We start from the raw sequence: 20381 nt of genomic DNA on the forward strand, positions 1-20381 counted from the left end.
TTACTAGTTTCATTCTCCAAAAAAGGAATTAATTTTCAGTGTCGTCCTTTATAAATTTCTCTCTCATGAGATTTAGTGAGGGCTTGTGACTATATAGGGCTGCGTGTGAGGTTGCTTTAAAAGGTACAAAGTACACTATTTTCTCTTGTTGTAAATCAGTTGCATTTGTTGCTCATAAGCAGTTTGATTTATCACTGTAATCAGCAGCTTTTACACACTCAACCAGGGAAACACACAAATGTGATGTTTCTTTATTTGTGATCTCCCACTAAAGCTGAAAAATTAAAAATGCTTTGTATTTATCACATACCTGTAAACAACTGCTTTTCCAGCCCCAAACGCACCTACAATTAAATCTGGAAAAAGAAAGCAGCTTCAGAAGAAATACATAAAAGGCTTGCGTACATTTTTTCCACTCTCTTGTTTATTATTTGATTTAGAAATATACAATTCAATAGAGAAAGTCTCACAGTGGATCTCACAGTGCCACAGATTGGCAATCTAAACTTAGTTGAATGAATCCATTAAAACAGTAGTCAGGGTTGGAAAAAAAAAACAAAACTCCTTGCTTGCTGTTTCCACAGTTAGAGCATTGGTTTGCTTAAGAGTCTCTGAAATCACGGAGCAACTACAAAACCCTGATGCTCGCTAGCTTGATGGATCCAGGCTGGCCTGAATGCTCCCCAGGGCTGTCTGCCCTTCAGATGGTCAGGGTTTAACAAGTTTAAACAAAGACATCACATGGGCAACAGCCTGTCCTTAAACAGAATCCACTGACTGATGTCCTCAGAGGAGAGGGCATGGACAGTTTATGGATCTGATCCTCTTTTTGTGCAACAGCCACATTTTTCTGCCTCCACTGGCCTTACAAAATATGCTTCAGGGTCAGGAACATTTAAAATAGCAGTGTTGTTTCTATCTCCTTTCTGGGACATTTATGAGTCCTCTTCATTAGTAGCTTTTATAGAGAGCTTACACACAGTCTCAAAATCTAAAGATATTTCCCCCTTAAATAAACAACTGATTGAGACATTTATCACCACAAAAGCTAAAAAATGCAAATGGCAAAAATTTCCCTGACAGCTCCCTGTTAGTAGTATGCAGAGTAACCAAAAACTATTTAATATTGTTTTTGGTAAGAGGAAAAAAAATAAAGTAAGAACAACAAAAAAGGAATAAATCCAACACTGTACTATAACCAGAAAGGGAAGAAAGAAGAACCACAAAAGAATGAAACAACTAAGAAGGAATGATGTATTTAAAAGCAAACATACAAAGAATAAAACATACTCATTTCTAGTAGTGGCATACATGCTCTAACATAAGGACCAAATCATTATGTATTCAAGCAGAGGATTTACTCAAAGATCCATTAGGGTTATACTTTGCTTTACTCATTCTAGTTTTATTCCTCTTTCTTTGCCTTGAGGGGTTGACTTCTATAACTAACATTGGAAAAAAAAAATCATACAAATCCATGAGATTTGAAAGCACATCAAATTAGGGCATTCACACGCAGAAGTTATGAATTTGTTTTGTGTTCTGCAAAAGTTATTAATCATTTCTATGAAAAAATGCATGTCTAAATTATCTGAAGTTTGGCAATTTTCCACTCCTAAAAATAGAGGGAAGTTGTTTTTATTCATTGCTTGCTAACGTCACACATGCAAGGTCAGTGATACTAAGGTCTTTAGCTGGAGGACAAGGGTTTAATGAGGAATTTGGAATTACTTGGGAAAAAAAGAAACAAAACAGCTTAACTAACTGCAATCCTTCCAAACAGAATCTGAAGAAAAGCATATGAATACCTCTGACTGGATCTTTGCTTTTGTGAGGGCTTTTTTTTCCCCCCCTTAAGGTCTGAATTAAATAGAGAGAAGTACATGATACATAAGAACTCCTTCACTCCTTCTCTATGTCATTTTTTTCAAGAGGATGAGGTACCTTTGAGATTCAAGTAAACGGTTTGGGGCCCACAGACACCATGTTCAATAAAAAGGCATAGAATGAAGAAAAGAAAGAAAAAAGGCATTGAATGACCCTGAAGGAATTTTCAACTTGCAATTCAACACAGTGCAAGGGTGGTATGCAAAGAAAGTCTCCAATGGATGCTACTAAAATCATAACTGGCAGAGTTTGCAGAACTTAATCCTCAGACAATTCTCTTTGACATGTGCTTAACCAAAGCGTAGGAGCACTGAGTGATCCTAGTGTTCATTTCAAATTTTAGTTTGCTCTAAAGAAAAGGCTTGCAATATTTCATCTGGTGAAAAATAATCCACTCCCTGAAATAAAATCATCATAAACAGTTAAGTAAAGAAGATTCACAGATGGTACCGAAGGGCACACAGTTTTGTGATCTCATCTCCTTACCTGCACCTTTTTATGTGGCCATGCTAAAGGGTGCGATGCTGACCGAATCTTCAGCCAACCAAAATGAACAAGTAGATCAACAGAATTCTACCCCCAGTTATTCACTTCAGAAAACTCTTCAATCCCCTGGCATTTTTAAAGGCCATCTCCATCCCCTGTGTGAGATGCAGCCCTGAGGAGCTGAGGCAGGGAAGACTATAGGGTGCATTTGGTACTCCATGCCTGCTCAGTCAGCACAGCAGCCCCAGGAGAAATGGCTACAGCCTGGTACGCCATCACTCCTTCTGAGGAGACAGTGGCCAAGAACAACAGCCAGAGAAGAATTATGGAATTGTCACAATTCATTTGTGAGAAACCCAGAAATGAAATAACAGACAGATGAGTCACCATTCCAGCACAGCCATATCAGGATACAGCCATGAGTGTTCACTTCATGGGCTCTGAATGGTTTGATGACAGTGTTAAATACCACACTGTGCAGTCTGTGAGCTTATTACAGAGTAAAAATAGTAACTGGAAAACAATTAGAATCCTATATGAGTAAAGGTACTACAGGAGATTTTATAAAAGACTGAGAAAACTGTGTAACTGAAAACCCTGTTGAAAACTATGAACTTTGTTTCCTTTCTCATCCCCTTAGCTGATTAAGGGCAGAAAGGTGCACAGTCAGATTTCTCCTTCTGCTTTCTAGGATTTTAGCCATCACTAACCTCCCAAAGCTCAGAAGAAAATAATAAAATTTCCTTTAAATGGACATTACTAAAGACCATAAAAAAAAGACACACTGCTATGCGTTCAGCCAAGCTTACTCATAGGTTTTAATTGAATGCTACATGAAACCATCATTCAAACCAAAACTGCTATCTTCTAAGATTCTCAACTGCCTTGATCCTTCATTTTCAGCCATTCTGTTAGCAGATATGTTAAGGATAATACCAAGATATTATTACAGTTTGCCCACAGAAGTGGTGGTTGCCCTGTCCCTGGAGACACTGAACATCAGGCTGCATGGGGCACTGAGCAATCTTATCTAGTTTTAGGAGTCCCTTTTCATCATAGTGGAGTTTGACTAGATGACCCTTAAAAGTCCCTTCTAACTTTTAATGATTCTATAGTTCTGTCACTCAAAGGCTTATGCAGTGCTCCTGTTTTTGTCTGAATGAGAACCTTCACAATACAATATCGTTATCCACTCCATCGTACCACAAACAAATCCAGAAGGAGGCAGCTACTGTTCTATCAGGACAGTAAAATGTCCACTTACTAGAATTAACTGCTTTATTCTTACAATCTATTCTGTATAATACTGTTAATTTCATTAAATAGCTAAAAGAACGTAAGAAAAGTGTAGCTATAAATTACATAGATAATGCACTCAGTTTTTAATAGTAAAATTAACATATTCTCAGGAGATTCTTGGCTTTTTATGACATCTTTGATTATTCATGTGCAAACAAAATTAACTGGTACTTTTGCCAGCTGCATCTGCTGGCAGAAACCATGCCCTTCTTCTGGCTCCCACACTCAGCAGTCCCCTCTTACCAGAGCAGAGGGTACTTCTGATTCATTTGTCTTCCACATATCTCCTGGCCCAATTTCATAATTTAATCATCCCTACATTACAATTCTGTGCTGTTGTTGGCACACTGCCTACTGTTGTCAAAAAATATGAATACTGAAGAACCCTTGCCTCCCAGAAACTTGAGTGTTTTCTCCCACTCCTTGAGTTAATATACTTAGCAGATGGAGCCGTTAAATACTCCTATTTAAGTAAGACTAGATTGAATTACTGAAGTTCTTAGGAAATTTTGTGTGATTATAACACTTGTTTCCTACTTAAAATGCTACTGAAGTAATTTGTTTATATAAAACGTGCTATTCTTAAGACAACAGGTGAGCCCAGGGTAGCCAGGCCTGAAGATGTATTCATTCATTCATTTCCCTTAACAACAAAGGCTTAAAAAAAAAAGCAAAAAAAAAAAGTGACAAAAAGGGCAGAGCTGGGTTTGCATAAAACTGGGATATCTCGAGGGTGAAGTTTATGCAGCATTTATCCCAGGAGAATCTCAAAGTTAACAGGGAAGACTTGAACTAGACTAGTGTCTAAGCAGGCAGGGAGCAGAAACAATAGTGCAGAATTTATCTGAGCAATTAACTAATCAACTATTAACAACCTTTGAATAGTGAATTTACCAAGAGCACTGCTCGGAATCCACCCACGTGGTTAAAAGAAACTGCTTAAATAATGCTGGCTCAAAAACGCTTTTGAAGAAACCACAGACTGCTGGAGGATATGCCACAAGAAGAACGCAAGTGTAATGAGTTGAGTAAGTTTCTCATTATAAACTATTTTCTCAGCTATAATCAGCCACCAAGTGACAGAGCATATGCTGGAATATGAGGGTGGAAACCTTACAGCCTCCAAATGCCTGAGCCCTGTACAGACAGATGAACGAGCTGGAAGTACAGCACCATCACCTAGATAATCACAGACTCCAAGCACTCAGCAGGACCAGTTTTGAACTGATGCCCAGAAGCAAAGAGAAACAAATTTATTTCCCATTAAACACATTTATGGCTTTATTTTGCTCCTATCAAATTGAACTATGCTTTTAGAAATAGACAGATAAAACAATAAGTAAAATAAACTTCAATTCAAAACAAAAGCCTAAGCTGAGACTTCATTCCCTGCTCCAAGCCTTGATGACAGAAGCAACACTAAGGATGGAACAAAGCTAAAAGACCCAGATTTAGCTGGAAAAGAAGTGGAAGCTGTGGGGAAGGTTACTGTTATGCTGCTCAAATATTCTAGCATAGCGGACAGACATGAAGGGTGAGTTGAGGAAAGGACTGCAGAAGATCCTGGGCAAAGCTGCTGTTCAACAAAACAGCACACCTCCTGAATTTACATTTGGTCTCTTCACCTGAAAGTACAGCATTATTGTTTTTTACTCTTTTTCTGGTTTATTACTAGATGTACTATGTAATCAAAGATGGAAAAAGAATAAAGAAATCTAGGGGGCAAATGAAAGTCTGCCCAAAGAAGTTAAAAGAATGACAAGGAGGAATGGATAAATACTCTAGTTCTATTAATTGACTACAAAAATTTGTCTAACTTCTATACGGTGACAAAGAGAAAAGCATCCATCCATTCACTGCCATCATTAGCGCTGTCTGGTACTGGAATTCTTCTCAGTAAGGAACCACACAACAAATTCATACAGTCCAAGACAGTGGTCAGGGAGTCCCTAAGGAATAACCTGGGCCAAGGATCTTCCTGAAAAGGCAGTCTGAATATGGCCACCTCATTTCAGGGCCAGTAGGGTTTCATCAGGTGATGGTGAGCTGTGCTGTGCCATGCAGCATGTAAGCCAGGAACTGTTGTCTGGCTTTGTTTATTTTCTTGCATAAGTATCACCACTGATACCAATGGAAAATATTTGAGGTTATTTTTTCTCAAGTAATAATTCTGATTTTCTTCTTGGTAGGAAAAATAAACCTTTTCTTGATCATAACAGAGCTTAGATCAGTCCTCACAGACTGAAATTCTGAACAGCTTGCAAGCCTTTTTGAGCTTGTCTTCAGACAACACTTTGACCCAAGCCACAGAAGAGAGAATTGCTGGGAGACTCTCACCTTAGACTGTGGCATTATGCGAACGTACCAGCAGCCAGACATTACAGCTGGCTCTCATTTCCCAGTCTCCAGGGTAATGAACTTCTGAGAGTAAAGTTTTATTACTTCTTTCTTTCTATAAAATGGTTGGCTTTACAATATAGTCATTAGAAAGCTTAAATGAAAAAGAAAAATAAAGTCTTTTTCTAATCTTTCACAACCCTTCTTGAACCACAGCCATAGCCATTAGTTTGGGAAGCACTGAATTACAAGCTGGGTTCCTAGACCTTCCTTAGTCAGCAACGGCTCTGCCTCTCAGTTGACACCTAAAATAAAAGTTCCTTCCTATTCCTTCGAAGTTCCGTCCATTTTTCCTCTTTGTACAAGGGCTGCCCTTCAGGACTTCCCCCAGGAGGTGGAGAAGAAAAGCTCTCTGACACAAGAAGGATTACTTGCTTCATTGCCTAGCGTGTTTGTCCTGGACTTGCATTTCCCCATATGATTTCCTTTCTTTCTTTCTTTTACCCACAGGAAAGTATTCTATTCTTGTGCTAATATTGTGCCACGGTTGCGGTGTTTTTACAGCTCTATTTTGGTGCTTCAACTCTGCGATTTAAAGAAGAGGTGGTCAACTAACAGTAAGGTTTTTTTTTTTTTACTTGTCATTTTCTGAGAGATTCTCGTCAGTGCTCTGGACTGCTCATCCAGATTCTCAACAGGACAGAGGGGAAAAGCTAGTTACAATCAATAATATATCTTAATAATAATAGTAATATTTTTAAATTAAACTATTTATGTAATAAACTCAAACCACCTAACACATGGTAAGCTGATACCGCAATGTGAAATAGTAGGATGCATATCTGAGCCAGTAACGACATGAAGGAAAAATCCACTCAATCTCAAATGAACGACTATACCAGTTCCTCAGCACAAATTTGAAAAGACTGAGGCCCAACACCCAAAGTTTTCTTGTGTTGCATCATTTAAGCTAATCAATGAAGTGATTTTTACACTAGGTAGACTTCTACTCTTCTTGGTTCCCAGTGTGACCTGAAAGAATCTTTCCCCCTCTCTATCTTCCCAATCTTAGAAATGTCAGGAATGCAATATCCTGTTTTCTTTGGTTTTGCTGGAGGGCCTCGTGTGTGGCTTGAGAAAATCTTTAAATTCTGAAACTTTATTCAAGAGCTCCTTTGTCCAAAAGAACCTCGTTAGTCATGGACAATGAAAGCCTATTAATAGCACCATCAACAACTCATAAACAAAGAGCCAGAGCAATGTTCAAAAGCCCTCTCTTCAGTCTTGTGATAGCCTGGCTTTATTACTTTGCAGTCAGCTTTTCTGTTTGTTAAGACTAATTTCTATCTTAGACACCCCTTTCTAAAAGTTTTCTTCTCTCATTTGAACAGAAAAAAACAAACAAAAACCTCTTTCAAGTTTTTGTTTTTCCACTATTATCACGAAAAGACAAAAGTCTGCTCCATCCAGAGGCATGCTCCTTCAAAGGAAGCATGCTCCTTTGAAAAATCACCATTTTCCCTTCATAAACAGCACAAGGTTTAAGAACATTAGCCTTGAAACAACCCAAACGAACAAAGTGATTTCACAGTGAGTTGGGTAATAAAGACACAGCATTCTACTGTGGATGTGAACAGTTCACTGTGACAAAGTATGCTACACTGCACTCTTGCTAGGCTTCTGAATTACAATGTAAAGAAAGAGAACAGATTTGCTTCCAGAAGAGAGAGTGAGAGTAAATACAAACACGTACAATATCTTCAACATTCAGTCAACATATGGTGCTAGGAACAGTGCTCTTTAAAAAAAATAACACCTACTCCCTAGCAAAACTCAACTGATGTTATCAAACTAACAAAATGCATGTCAGGTAAGCTAATAGTGAAGAATCAAAAACAACATCAAAAGGAAGAGTCAATATAGCAGAATGAAAACAAACAAAAAAAAGCATAGAGAGGCCCAAATGAAATATCTGCCTTTACATTCTATTTTTTTGTAATTAGATCAAAGCCATTAAGAACCTATGTACTGCCTAATGTCTCTTCAGACAGCAAAAAACAACTAAGTAACACGACCAAGTCAATCCCTTCTTCTACAACACGTGTTCTGAATTAAGAAAGAATGCCAGGATGAAGGACACATCACAAGTTCAATAAGCTGAGAGCATTCCGTTTTTGAAAGTAGGGGGAAAGGGTTAAGCTTTTTATTGTAAACTTCACATGTTTTATGTTAATGTAACTATTTGAATCCTTTTTTGACTTTCTGATCATGTGTTTTGACAGGAAAAAGGAGTATTTGTTTTGTCTGATTTTAACTCTCTAGAAAGCAAACTAGAACTGTCCAGAACTATGCCTACCCTTAAATTTGACCTGCCTTCCAAAAGGAACAGTTTAGGTATGATGCATTTTCCAGAGAACAGAAGTAAGAAATTCCCTTTCTAATGGAAAAATCTTACCTGGGTAATCATTCTTGTCTACATCTGAGTCTCCTCTTAGAGTGAAGCCAAATCCAGAAGGCATGGACTGTGAGGCCCAGGCTCCATTGAGAACCTGGGAAGGGTCAGTTTTTAACCCATTACTGTATCCATTGTAAATGAGCACTTTACCTCTTCTTTCTTCACCTGCAAATGGTGCACCGATAGCAATATCTGTAGTGCAATAAAAGAATAAAAAGAATACGTGTAATTAAAATAAGCAATAATCAAGTCCCCAAAGGAAAACAAACATAAATAGCTTCTATGTATGCTGAATGACTCTCTATACTTCTCTATGAATTCTACTTTGAAGGCAAATATTCAGAAACATTCACAATCTCATGTGTGTCAAACTTTCATAATTAAAATTTACAAAACCATTCTACGAAGGGGTTACTACATCACAATAAATTACAGGTCCACACTGAATTCCTCTACCCTATCTCCACGGGTTGTTGAAAAACCAGCATCTAATAAATTATTGTTTCTAATTCATTTCATTTTTTCATTTAAACAGGAAAAAAAAAATCCCAATTTCTTCTGTTATCTAATCAATAAAAAAAAAAGCTGTTGTAAAACTTAATTTTGTTTTTCCCAACAAAAGTCAACACAGACAACAAAAGCTACCCCTCTCAAATGTACAGTTCACTTTAGCACACAAAGGAGAAAAATGGAATATTTTATCTAGACTAAGATATCATGCTAATGAGAAATGGAAGCAGTACTGAGTCAAGAATTCAACAGGAGGCCTTGGGCATTGCAGCTGCACATCCAGCAGGTGGAACTCAATTGCTCCTCACAGTTCTAATGCATGGGAAGCAGACAATCACAGATTGAGGTTCAGCAGCTGTACTAGCTGAGGTAGCCAATAGCAAACAAGAGGAGGGTACAAATCAGAAGAACAGAATCATGCCCTCCTTTCCCTACCAGAATGCCAAGGAGACCAATCTTCCCTGCTCAGAGAAGCTGAAGGCATCTGCTGTTGCTCACAGGTAGAAAACAGGAGATCTTCCCAGCTGGATCCCATGGTGAGACTCCAAGAAAATTCATTCAGGGTAGTCTCTAACCCATCCACAACCCAGCAACTTCTTCCCACAGGATGGGATTCCGGTTTTGTGCATCCTGAACCCCAATAAAATCTAATGGCTCTTGAGCTGCCATATCCATTGCACAAGAGTCACAAACTGTCCACACTGTTCTAGAGTCTACTGCTGTGAAAAAGGGCCCCCAAGTTAAGGAGGAAACCATCTTTAAGACTACTGTTCAAAATAACTCCTTCAGCCAAAACTTCTTGGGGTTTTAGATGCAGAAATACCTGAATTGCAGATCCCTAACATCCTGGAAACAGGAAGAAAGGAAACCCGTGTAAGTAAGATGAGAGTGTTACTGACCATGTGTAGAAGACTAATGCTAGCTACTCAGGACATCCAAGCTATCTCACACAAGTAAACGAGTTAGTTCACCTGGACTGCTTCCCTGAATAACTTTGCCTTCCAGTTTACTTCATGAATGTCTTCTTTTGAGTTTGTGTGGTACTGGCATATGAGAAATAGCCCACTGAGAAACTGTTTCTTTCAGTGCCTGATTATCAGTGGAAGCCCAATTACAAAATAATGTCTGTATTTGTCCAATTCTTTTATTGTGGCTAAACTACTCCAATTACCAAGCCTCTTTCAATTCATCCCAGCATTTGAGGAAAGAAAGAAAACTCTGCTTTAAAACAAATGCAATATCTTAACTGTTTAAGTCCAATTATAAAACAACAGTACTTTGATCCAAACAAGCTAATATTCAGTAAAAGACAGCAATGTAGTGAATATGAACGTTCTATAGGTAAGCTCTTAATGGTTTGGCCCAACTATGAGTTTCATTAGGGTTAGTGTGAACTCTCTTGACTTTCAAAAGAAGTTAACAAGTTTAAAAGTCTTTTTCAGGCACTGCATAGCACCCCATATTCACTGCTTATCCATTTCTAATGCCAGAGTTACACAGTGTTGTGGTTTAACCAAGCAGGCAGCTAAAACCCACACAGCTGTTTGCTTGCTCTCCTCGCTGGTGGGATGGGTGAGAAATTTAGATAAAACGAAACCAAAAGAAAAAAGGACACAAAGAAAAAAATGTATATATCCACTTTATATAAAAATTACCATTATATCCATCCTGATTGAGATCTCCAAGGTGTGTGATTGCACTGCCAAATCTACCAAACACTTCAGTGCCTGTGAGAATTTGTGCATCTCTGAAGAGGAAAGCACTCTCCTGCAGGTACAGATAGACTTGTCCAACTTCTTTAGGCTTGCTCTCAAATTCTCGTTCCATAAACAGAGGGGCCCCAACTAAGATATCATCTAAACTGGAACAGCCAAACAAAAATCAGTGTCACTGATTGAGTGACTGAGCAAAATCAACAAAGTTCATGCATTTATTAAACACTGAGCAGAAAATTATCATAAAGACACAGTCTGGCTGAGGTAGAAAGACATTTCTGGAGTTCTAGTACAAACATTTGGTCAAAGCATGGCCAGCAGATGGGGTTACCAAGGTTATGCCTACTCCAGATTTCAGTATCTTTAAGTATGGAGATTCTATAAACTCTCTGGACAGCCTCACAGCAAAAACATTTCCTCTTAGCTATAAATAGAATTTATTGTACTCATGCTCACAAGACATTGAAGTACTCTATTTTACAATTAATGACCCAGAAGTCAGAAAATCAACTCAGAGGTGACCTGTTTGAGCAAGAACTTCCTTATGGTGAGGGTGATGGAGCACTGGCACAGGCTGCCCAGGGGGGTTGTGGAATCTCCTTCTCTGGAGATATTCAAGACATGCCTGGACGCCTACCAGTGTGACCTGGTGTAGGGAACCTGCTTTGGCAGGGGGGGTTGGACTCAATCTCTTGAGGTCCCTTCCAACCCCTATAATTCTATGATTCTATGTATTAGTAGAGCAAGATTCATCTACAGAATTTGTTAACTGTGCAAGTCAGAGTCAAAACTCAGTATAAACAAAAGAACAAAAATACCCATTTTCTACCAGATTTTTGAACTTACATACGTGAAAAAGGTTGAACACCAATTCATAGATAATTCCTCATCACTAATTCAAATGTAAGTGGGGAGACAAAGCTAAAGTTCCACTTATGAAAGTTCTTATGTTGCGTATTAGGCACATGAGTAGCCACAGAGCTAGTGCAATTTGCTGTATCAAGTATTAAAAAGATAGAATTACTAATGATTGGAAAGATCACTGGGATCATCTAGCCTAATTGTTAACCCACCCCCACCATGCCCACTAACCACACCCACAAAGTCACCAAAACACAAAGCTTAGAGGGAAACATTCTTTTTATCTGTTCTGGTGTTCCAAGAAGAATTATTCAAATAAGAGACTAATCAAAGGATACGTTTCCTGTTATGAAATAATTCACCAACATTTATTTGGTAGAAAAGAGACCCTTCACTGGACAATAAAGAATAACATCAAACAAGACTGACAGATATGTAACAAGCAAATACATTTTGAGATATGAAACAACAGCATTAGATGTATTTCTAAAGGCTGCTCAAGCCTGTGTATGCTAAAAAATTCCCATTAGACTCAGTGACACTGGTCATCCATATCAAGGATCTCTGTTATTGTAAATAAGTACCACTTGATTCCACAATTTTAAATTTAGAAAATACATTCTCTTGCACTAACATGAAATTTTGTTATAATTTTATAAATGCATAGAAAAACTTATATTCTTAATTAATCATATTTCCAATAGTGACACTTTTACAGAGACTTCATACATGAGTAAACCAATGAGTGAAAAATGCACTACGTTATTTTTTCTAATCCTGATAGAAAAACAAATACATTTGTTTCAGGAGAAGCTCAGCTACTTCTTCACCACAGACAAATACTGTGGTTCTAAGATGTATATCATAAAATTTAGTAGAGAATATACCACTTACATGCCTTTTAATCATGTTATAGAAGTTACACATTCCCGAAATTTTGATAAAGTAGTTCTCAAAATGCTATTCTTTTTAATAAAGTTTTATAGTAGATTTCCATAAAGGAAACTGTAACTCAGAATGTTAGGTCACTCTGGCACAGTTGTTCTTTTTAAGTCAAATATTACCCCATGGTAAGGATAACTGAAAAAAAAAAAAGGGAAGCAGATGCTGACTTAATATCAGAGGTGGGGTTTTCCTGCCACACTAAACATCAAAAGCCCTCTACTAATGGAAGGCGTTAGTGGCTGGGACAGAATGCCAGCTAAAGCTGTTGCCATGAAACAACAGCAACAGATCAATGTCCTTTTTTTCCACAAGTTATTTTAGATCATTAATGCTCTTGCTCTTTTTTCACAAGTGATTTTATGTACAACATGTACTAAGAGCATTGCACAGTAATACTGTAATCTATTATTTTATGACATCACAGTCCAGATGTTTCCACTGCAATTGAGACCCTGTGGTGTTATGCACTGTATAAACCACTGTGTAAAAGATGAGCCTGGCTCCAATTAATGTTTTACAAATGAAGGATTGTAAGGATAAGGTAAGATTTTTTAGAAGTGATAAGGAACCAAATGATTTGGAGCTAGTAAGCTCCCACTACATCAGTGCAAAATAAGTAGACACAGACATACCACTGAAACTCTGGACCACACAACTATCTAGAGTGCATAAAGTGGAGAGACAAGCAGACTATCTACCACCAAGTACAGACAAAAATTTCCTACACAGAAGCCTAACCTTAAGCACAAGATTCACCTGTTGAGATGAAATGCAAACAGACTAGAGCAAGAGTCCATACATAAGGGTTTTAGCATCTCAGATCAAAGTGCACAATCCTGGATTATTTTTCTAGGAAAAGCTTTACTTGTCTTAGAAAAAATGAAAATGAGTGTAGAAAATACATGAACAACCTGGGGAGCTGAACCAGAACTCAGCAGATAAAATTGGCAGTTATAATAGGGAAAGATAGGAGGAAGGGATGCATCTAAATTATGATGACCTATCTCTAAACTGCTTTTGGCAGCAGAACTACCAGAGCACTTAGTTTGCCATTGCTCCAGCTCTTGACATGTCCCATCCATACCAAAGTCCTCCATCTCTCACCCTCCTGCTTTCTCTCTTCTTTCTCAGCAACCAAGCTCAGCAGGGTAAGACAAGCTGCTTCAGCAACTCCTCTGCAAGACTGAACATAGGAATTCTCCCTCTGACAATTTTGTATTACTGTCCCTAGACAGTAATATTGAATCAGAGATTGCAGTACAGAGCATAATGTATCTTGAACCCCACCTTTAGACTCATTTCATCACCACACTACGATGCTGCCGCTAACATAAATAGGTATAATTATCCTCATTCCAGCACAGAAAGGTAACCAGCCAGTATTGCTTCCCCTCTGATAAAAGAACAAACAAAACAAAAAAACAAACCCAAACCATCAACAAACCATACAAAAACGCACTTCAAAAAGTACCAGCTAGCTGACCACCTGCTGGAACTGTATGTGGTTTCTTTGTATCCTGCTGGGTAACAAAAAGCAGGAGTATGGGAAGTGTGAAGAGGTCAAAGCATAACTGCAGAAAGCTTTGATATAGGCCAAATAAAAGGCCAGTAAACAAGTTATTCCACATTTTTTATTGGACTATTTTGGTCTAAAATGCGAGGGTTCACTTTTTCCTCTTTACTACGAATGCAGTTCATAAGCTGATGGCACAGCTTGATTTGCTAAGCTTCATTGTAAATTCCTCATTATTAGTGGGTAACTAAAGGGTATTTCAGACAATACCCTGGATTTCCCTGTTCTGCTTACAACCCTAATGCAGTGCAGATATAAATGCAAGAGTCAACCTGGAACACTTGCAGAACTGTTAGAGGAAAAGGTTGATGAAGCTATTTTCCTAGGACGAGCCTAATCTTAGAGCCAAGACTTCAGCCTTCTTACAACAAAACATCCTCCTCATTAACATTTGAGCACATGACTTGATCAGGTTTCTGCTGAAAAACTATCACTACTTCCTTCGTCCTTAGATGCACACATACACACACATAACTCAGAGTGGTTATTTCCCATTTGTTCTTTATTTCCCCTCTGGTTTTATTCACCCTTTCAAATAAAAATCCATATTGACTGCGTGTGCAGATCAGCAATGATGGACTACGTATAACCAGACATGTTTATCACATAGAGCTTTTGGTGTTTTATTTTCTGTGCAATGTCTGGATCTCAGAGGGAGTCATTAGGTATTATATGAAAAACATAGACTGGGGGATCATACAGGCTTCAACAGCAATTTGATTATATTACTGACATAAACTGTGGTCTTAGAGGTACACACAAAATACAGAACCTGCAAAGTAACCTTATGACTCCCAGGAAATAACCTGCATGGGAAATAGCGTGGTTCAGTGAGAAGTTAACTAATAAGATCCCCGAAAGTCCAAGGAGTGCCAACTGTAAATAAGATTGGTATTTCTCCGCTTTTTCATGTCAGTAATGCCTTAGAGTAAGAATAAACAAACCTTGATTGTGTATTAGAAAAGTAAGAATTAGAAAGCTTATAAAAGTAAGAATTAGAAAGATAATATGACAAAATCTGATGTCAGAAACCTGGAAAAATTTGACTAGTGCAAAGCTGTCACAAACTTGTGCTGGTTTTGTTTTGGAACTACAACACTATCACGTTATTACTTTTCTCTTTACTTGTATCCCTAACTTTTCAAGGGTTCAGTACTTCCTGATGGGAAGCAATGATATAGAAAAAGCTATTTAATGCAAAGTTTTTAAGCTACTAATAAGAAGTAATTGGAAGAACATGAGGAACGTGCAGCTGAGACATTCTGGAATACACAAGAGTATGCACACTACTAAATATAACTTTGGCTCACCTTTGTGCAGACTTCCAAAGTTCTAAGCCTCACTAATTTTAACCTCCTTCCTAGAAAGCTAGCACCAATACTTGCTTACTGAAGTCCTGTTTTTCCAAAGCATTTAATATGATTTTAAGTAAATTCAAAGTTAGCAAGTGCTTTGTTGAATGGAGCCTGAAATCCCAGTGTCATAAAGCAGTCTTAGCAGTTAATAAAGCATTCTCAAAGACAAGCACAATGGCAGTCCTAACAGCAATGGGCCTTTGATAGTACTTTGGTCCTCCAGATGATGAAAATGAATTGTCAACCAGCAGGTGCTGAAATGAGGAACCAATGATATTGGAAAAACTCTTAAAATTTGTAAGTGAGGCTCTGAATGGCTTACATGTAAAAAAACCCAAAACTTCCCTGCTTCTAACAATGGGAGAATGAGTTTCTGACTTGTATCTATTATCAGCAGCTTGCACTTTTATTTACTGTACCTCTTCTTGGATGTCTGAAATCTTAGGAGACATTTCTGCTCTACTGTGCTGCATTTAATAAATATTCAGGAAGACAAACTCACCCAACTTAGGCCTGCAAATAGCTATGCCACTGTTAGCGCATAAAGATAAACCTATGCAAACAGGAACAGAAAGGCAGAGCAGACAAGAGAAGCGTTTGAGGTATGAAGCATCAGAAAACCTGTATTTATTAATAAATATCAGGCATTGCTTTTGTCAATGTTCAGTGGAGCTGAACATATTTGGTAACCTACCCATCATTGTTAACATCAGATACTGCAACAGTGTACCCAAAATAAGACGCCATCTGGAAATAAAAAACAGACCTCATATCATATATCACTTAAAAAAAGTTTTACTAATAACTATGGTTACTAGTTCTAAAAAACAAAAATATTTTATGTAGCCACAAAATTTAAACCAATTAAACTATATCCTCTTATTATATAATACTTCACCACATTGCTGCTCGGCATTACCTGCTCACCAGTGAAATTCTGGATAAAGGTCAAGTCTGAGGAATTAATGATTGAGACCTATTAACAAAAATACATGAAAAGTTTCAAGTACACAGAGATATGATACAACATAACAGCACCGCAAACCAATTTGAAACACTGAAGGACTTTTCAAAGTGGTCAAGAAAACATCAACTATTTTCTGCTGCAACTCAGTTTTCCTATATTATCTTGGACACATCACTAAGTTTTTATGAATCTCAAGTCTCCTATGAAGAAAATGGGGGAAAAAAATATTCTTCATTTTTACAAGACACTATGAACTGCAGCAAAGCAGACTATCAGCTAATCAGTGACTACATTATTAGGAATGAAAATATATATTTACATAAAATTATAAAATGTAATACGCAGAATATGTACATACACATGTACATACATACACGTGCACACACCTCTTTCCTATGAAAAAAATGGCTTAAACAAGTTCCAAAGACACAAGGAGTTTAGGGCCCACAAAACTAGAGAATGTGTCTGTGTCTGGGATCTCTCTGTTACCCAGAAAAGTTACAACTGAAACAGTTTTGTTTTTTTTTTTAAACCCTAAAAGAGAATAGCTGTGTATCCACACATCTCCCTTCACTTCTTTTCTAACTGTACATCACCACTCCTTGGAGTTCAGTATACATACTTAGAAAGAACACACATGAGATTCCAGCCTGTGGGATAGCTTAGGCAAAGGTCTGATAGCACTCTGGGAACTGGGATACTACACCTACTTGGAGAGTGACAGTAACTGGGTATTGAAAACAGATTTCAGAATAGAGTAAGAGCTCAATATTTAAAGCCCAGGCCAGCAAAGCATTTCAACCGAGCCAGGTAAGCCTGGGAGTGAAAGCCAGTGGCGTTTTTCTCTGATTAGAAAGTTCAGGCTCAAAGAGACAAAACATAACACAGCCTTTAAGCTTCCAAATAGTCTAACATCATTTCCACTATGAAAAGGATAAAATGTAGGTCCAGTACATACGTAGCCAAAGTTCTGTGCACCCCTTGGGACTCCAGCAACCAGCTCTGAAATATAAATGATCAGCAGTGAACTGGTTAGACTGTCTGAGTAACACGTGTAACATGCATCCCTGACCACTTAAATCTTTCTTATATATAATCTTTAGGATTTTGGCTTGTTATCTGTAACAGAAACACCTGCAAATCACTTCAGTACATTCATTCATAAGATTTTAACATTCATTCAGTGCATCTTGTTGCTTGAAATATTACATGTGAACTGCTGAATACACTCTTCCACACCTAGCCAGAGGTCTCTCTCTACTAAGTGCTATTTAGCATAGTACAGCACAACAAAGCTGTTCCTACAGCTCACCTTGTTACCTGACAGCTGTAGATTGAACAAACTAGAATAGCAATGGCACCACACACCATCACACAGAAGCTAAACAACTGTCATTACAAATTTTCATTTTCCTTCTGGCTGCTTAACATTTTCTCACATCTGTTATTGGGGTGGATGTTATGAGAGTATTTGACAGGTTCTGCAAAAGATAGCTATCTAAAAGCATTACAAGCAAGTTCTGGTGAGTGGTATTGAGAGAATTCACTGAACTTGAACATGAAACGATGGACCAAACTGCCCTCTGGGATGTGATTCTGCACAGAGGCCAAAGCCTAAACAACTAGCAGGGTACAAGAAAAGCAAAATAAAGAGCAAAGTCACAGACAGCAGTTTCACTGACTAAACCTTCCCTCATTAGGATAACTATATCCATAACTGAAGAACAGGAATTTCCTATATCAGAATCTCAGACATCTGCCTCAACTGACCATTCATCAACTCCTCTTCAGGTTTATACACTCCCTTATGGTTTTATGTGTTTGGTCAGAGGGGATGGAAACAGTAATGAAGGACTACTGGGTCAGACAATGCTGCAACTCTTCTTCAGACACATATTCATGCATTCAGCTCTTTCTTATTCAAGGGATCAACTGAACACTAGATCTTCCTGTAGAAAGTTTTCTCTCCTTCTAAACACAGATTTTAATAATAGGAATTCAATTCTTTCATCTCCTGATGTGAAATACAAGGCCCAGGGGAGAACCAGCAACATATGAAACCTGATCTGTTATGCCTGTGCAGGAAAATATTCTGCATGAAAAGGGTCAGCCAATGAGCTGTCTTCAGGCACCCTATCCATACAGCACATAAACTGGAACTAAGGAAACATTTACAGAGCCAAGAGCTGTTCTCACCAACAAGAGCAAGCATGCTGGTATAGTCAGCCCAGAAGTCACTGTTAACTTCCAGCTACTGAGAGAAGATATGTGGCAGTCAGAAGTGTGTCTTCCACATACGCAGACTTCCAAACTACATCTGATCACCCAGGTGCTGAGGTCCAGCAGTCTCTATGCAGCTTGAGTATGGAACTAAGAACTGTACAGGACTGAACTGTTAGTTCCACTCATAACTACTATCACCAAACTAGTGAAATTCAGTGAGCCTGGCTGGCTTCATCTATGACACTGTCACAGCTCTGCAGAACAGATGCATGTGCAGGACACCATAACAACACATTCAGATGTTTGGGTTACTCGATCTGCTCTGCCATCATACATCTTCTAAAGGAACATACACCTCTAAAAATATTAGGTACAGATAACTCAAGGCTCACCAATGTTTCAGATGCATGAAAGGTAGGCTCCGACATACAGGCCCAAAGAGAAAATGTTAAAAGAAAACCATATGGCTGTGTATCTGTTAAGTACATGGCTTCTTACCTTCTTCAGAATCTCCAGTAAATTCCCCAGCAGCCACTGAATATCCTGTTTAAAATAAATTACAAGCAAGAAACTTAAACCATTTATTTCCAAAAATACGTAAAGACAAATAGATTTATCTTCTCATCTGCTCATCAGAATGCACATTTTCTAAAATTAGTATTCTAAAACTGTGAGGGAAGAAGTGGAAAACTACCACATTATGGTGACTCAGTTAACTGTAGTTAACAAGGATTCTAGCTTTCTTCTCCCCAGCTGAGCTGTTAGAGCATTAATACTTAATTCACCACAAAAATCAGGAAGTACTATAGTCTGCACTACTGGCAATAGACATGATTTAAGTCTTCCTACTGCAATGCATGTGTAACACTATAATATGACAGAAAGCACAGTGATAATAGTGGGTCACCCATCCCATTTCTGGCCTTTCTTTGTGAGCCAGCATAACGGTCTCAGCAATTGCACTAAGTGGGGTATAAAGGAAAGCCATTATCCCAGTACACCCCAAAACTCTTGCAGCTGTCATGGACTGAGAATGCCTGAACACTGTCTATTATTGCACTGGGTAGTACTTTGGTCTTTCCCAACCAAATTACACACAGGACTTCCACTGACAAGCTGGGACCTTGCACCTTCTGTAGGTTTACAGCCCACCCTTTCTCTTGTAAATTAATAGTTAAGGAATCTACTGCCTTTCCTACAGTTTCCTACTCTGCCTACAGTGAGCCAGAAGTCAACATGAAATCATCAACACAGTGGTACAGTTTGACATTGTTAGGATAACTCCGATCCACAAATTGGTCTTGCGATTCTTCATGACTGAGGATACCAAAGAGCGCATTTATCAAGTCTAGGACACAATGCTAAGTTTCTATCTCCCTGTTCAATGTGTCCATCAGGGAGGCAATATTGGGTACAGCTGCAGAAATGGGCAGCATGACCTTATTTAGTTCTCTGTAATCCACTGTCGTTTTCCATGTGCCATTTTGACCTTCACACTGGCCATATGGGGGAATTATACGGGCTATGTGCAGGTCTAATGATCTCTACTTTTCCTAGTTCCTGCACTGTTCTCTCTAATGGATACAAGTTTAGAAATTTGGGGTCCATTCATTACCACACTTTTGGCCCCTACATCCCACAGTCTTGAGAGCTGAGCTGGTAAGCTCTCTCATGATTTTTGCTTAAATCATTGTAACTGACTCATGAGTTTGGCAGCTGTATATGGGCATGTGATTAAGTAACGCAGTGTGGGCAGGGGGCCATCCCT

The 20381-nt window shown here is 38.3% G+C and overlaps 1 protein-coding gene across 1 annotated transcript in view; it reads right to left on the reverse strand.

The window, feature by feature from the left end:
* The window catches only part of ITGA8 (integrin subunit alpha 8), a 95704-nt gene that overhangs the window by 55910 nt on the left and 19413 nt on the right, over positions 1-20381 (reverse strand). The window contains exons 8-14 of the mRNA XM_065731311.1: positions 19112-19156; positions 17349-17392; positions 16343-16399; positions 16118-16170; positions 10630-10835; positions 8465-8656; positions 311-356 (exon numbers count right to left, since the gene is read on the reverse strand). Of these exons, the coding sequence (XP_065587383.1) occupies positions 311-356; positions 8465-8656; positions 10630-10835; positions 16118-16170; positions 16343-16399; positions 17349-17392; positions 19112-19156 (643 nt within the window). The remainder of the gene's footprint in view (positions 1-310; positions 357-8464; positions 8657-10629; positions 10836-16117; positions 16171-16342; positions 16400-17348; positions 17393-19111; positions 19157-20381) is intronic.

This window comes from Cyrtonyx montezumae, unplaced genomic scaffold (genome assembly GCF_038088225.1).
Source record: "Cyrtonyx montezumae isolate F1298 unplaced genomic scaffold, pur_monq_1.0 scaffold_14, whole genome shotgun sequence".
Lineage (NCBI taxonomy): Eukaryota > Metazoa > Chordata > Aves > Galliformes > Odontophoridae > Cyrtonyx > Cyrtonyx montezumae.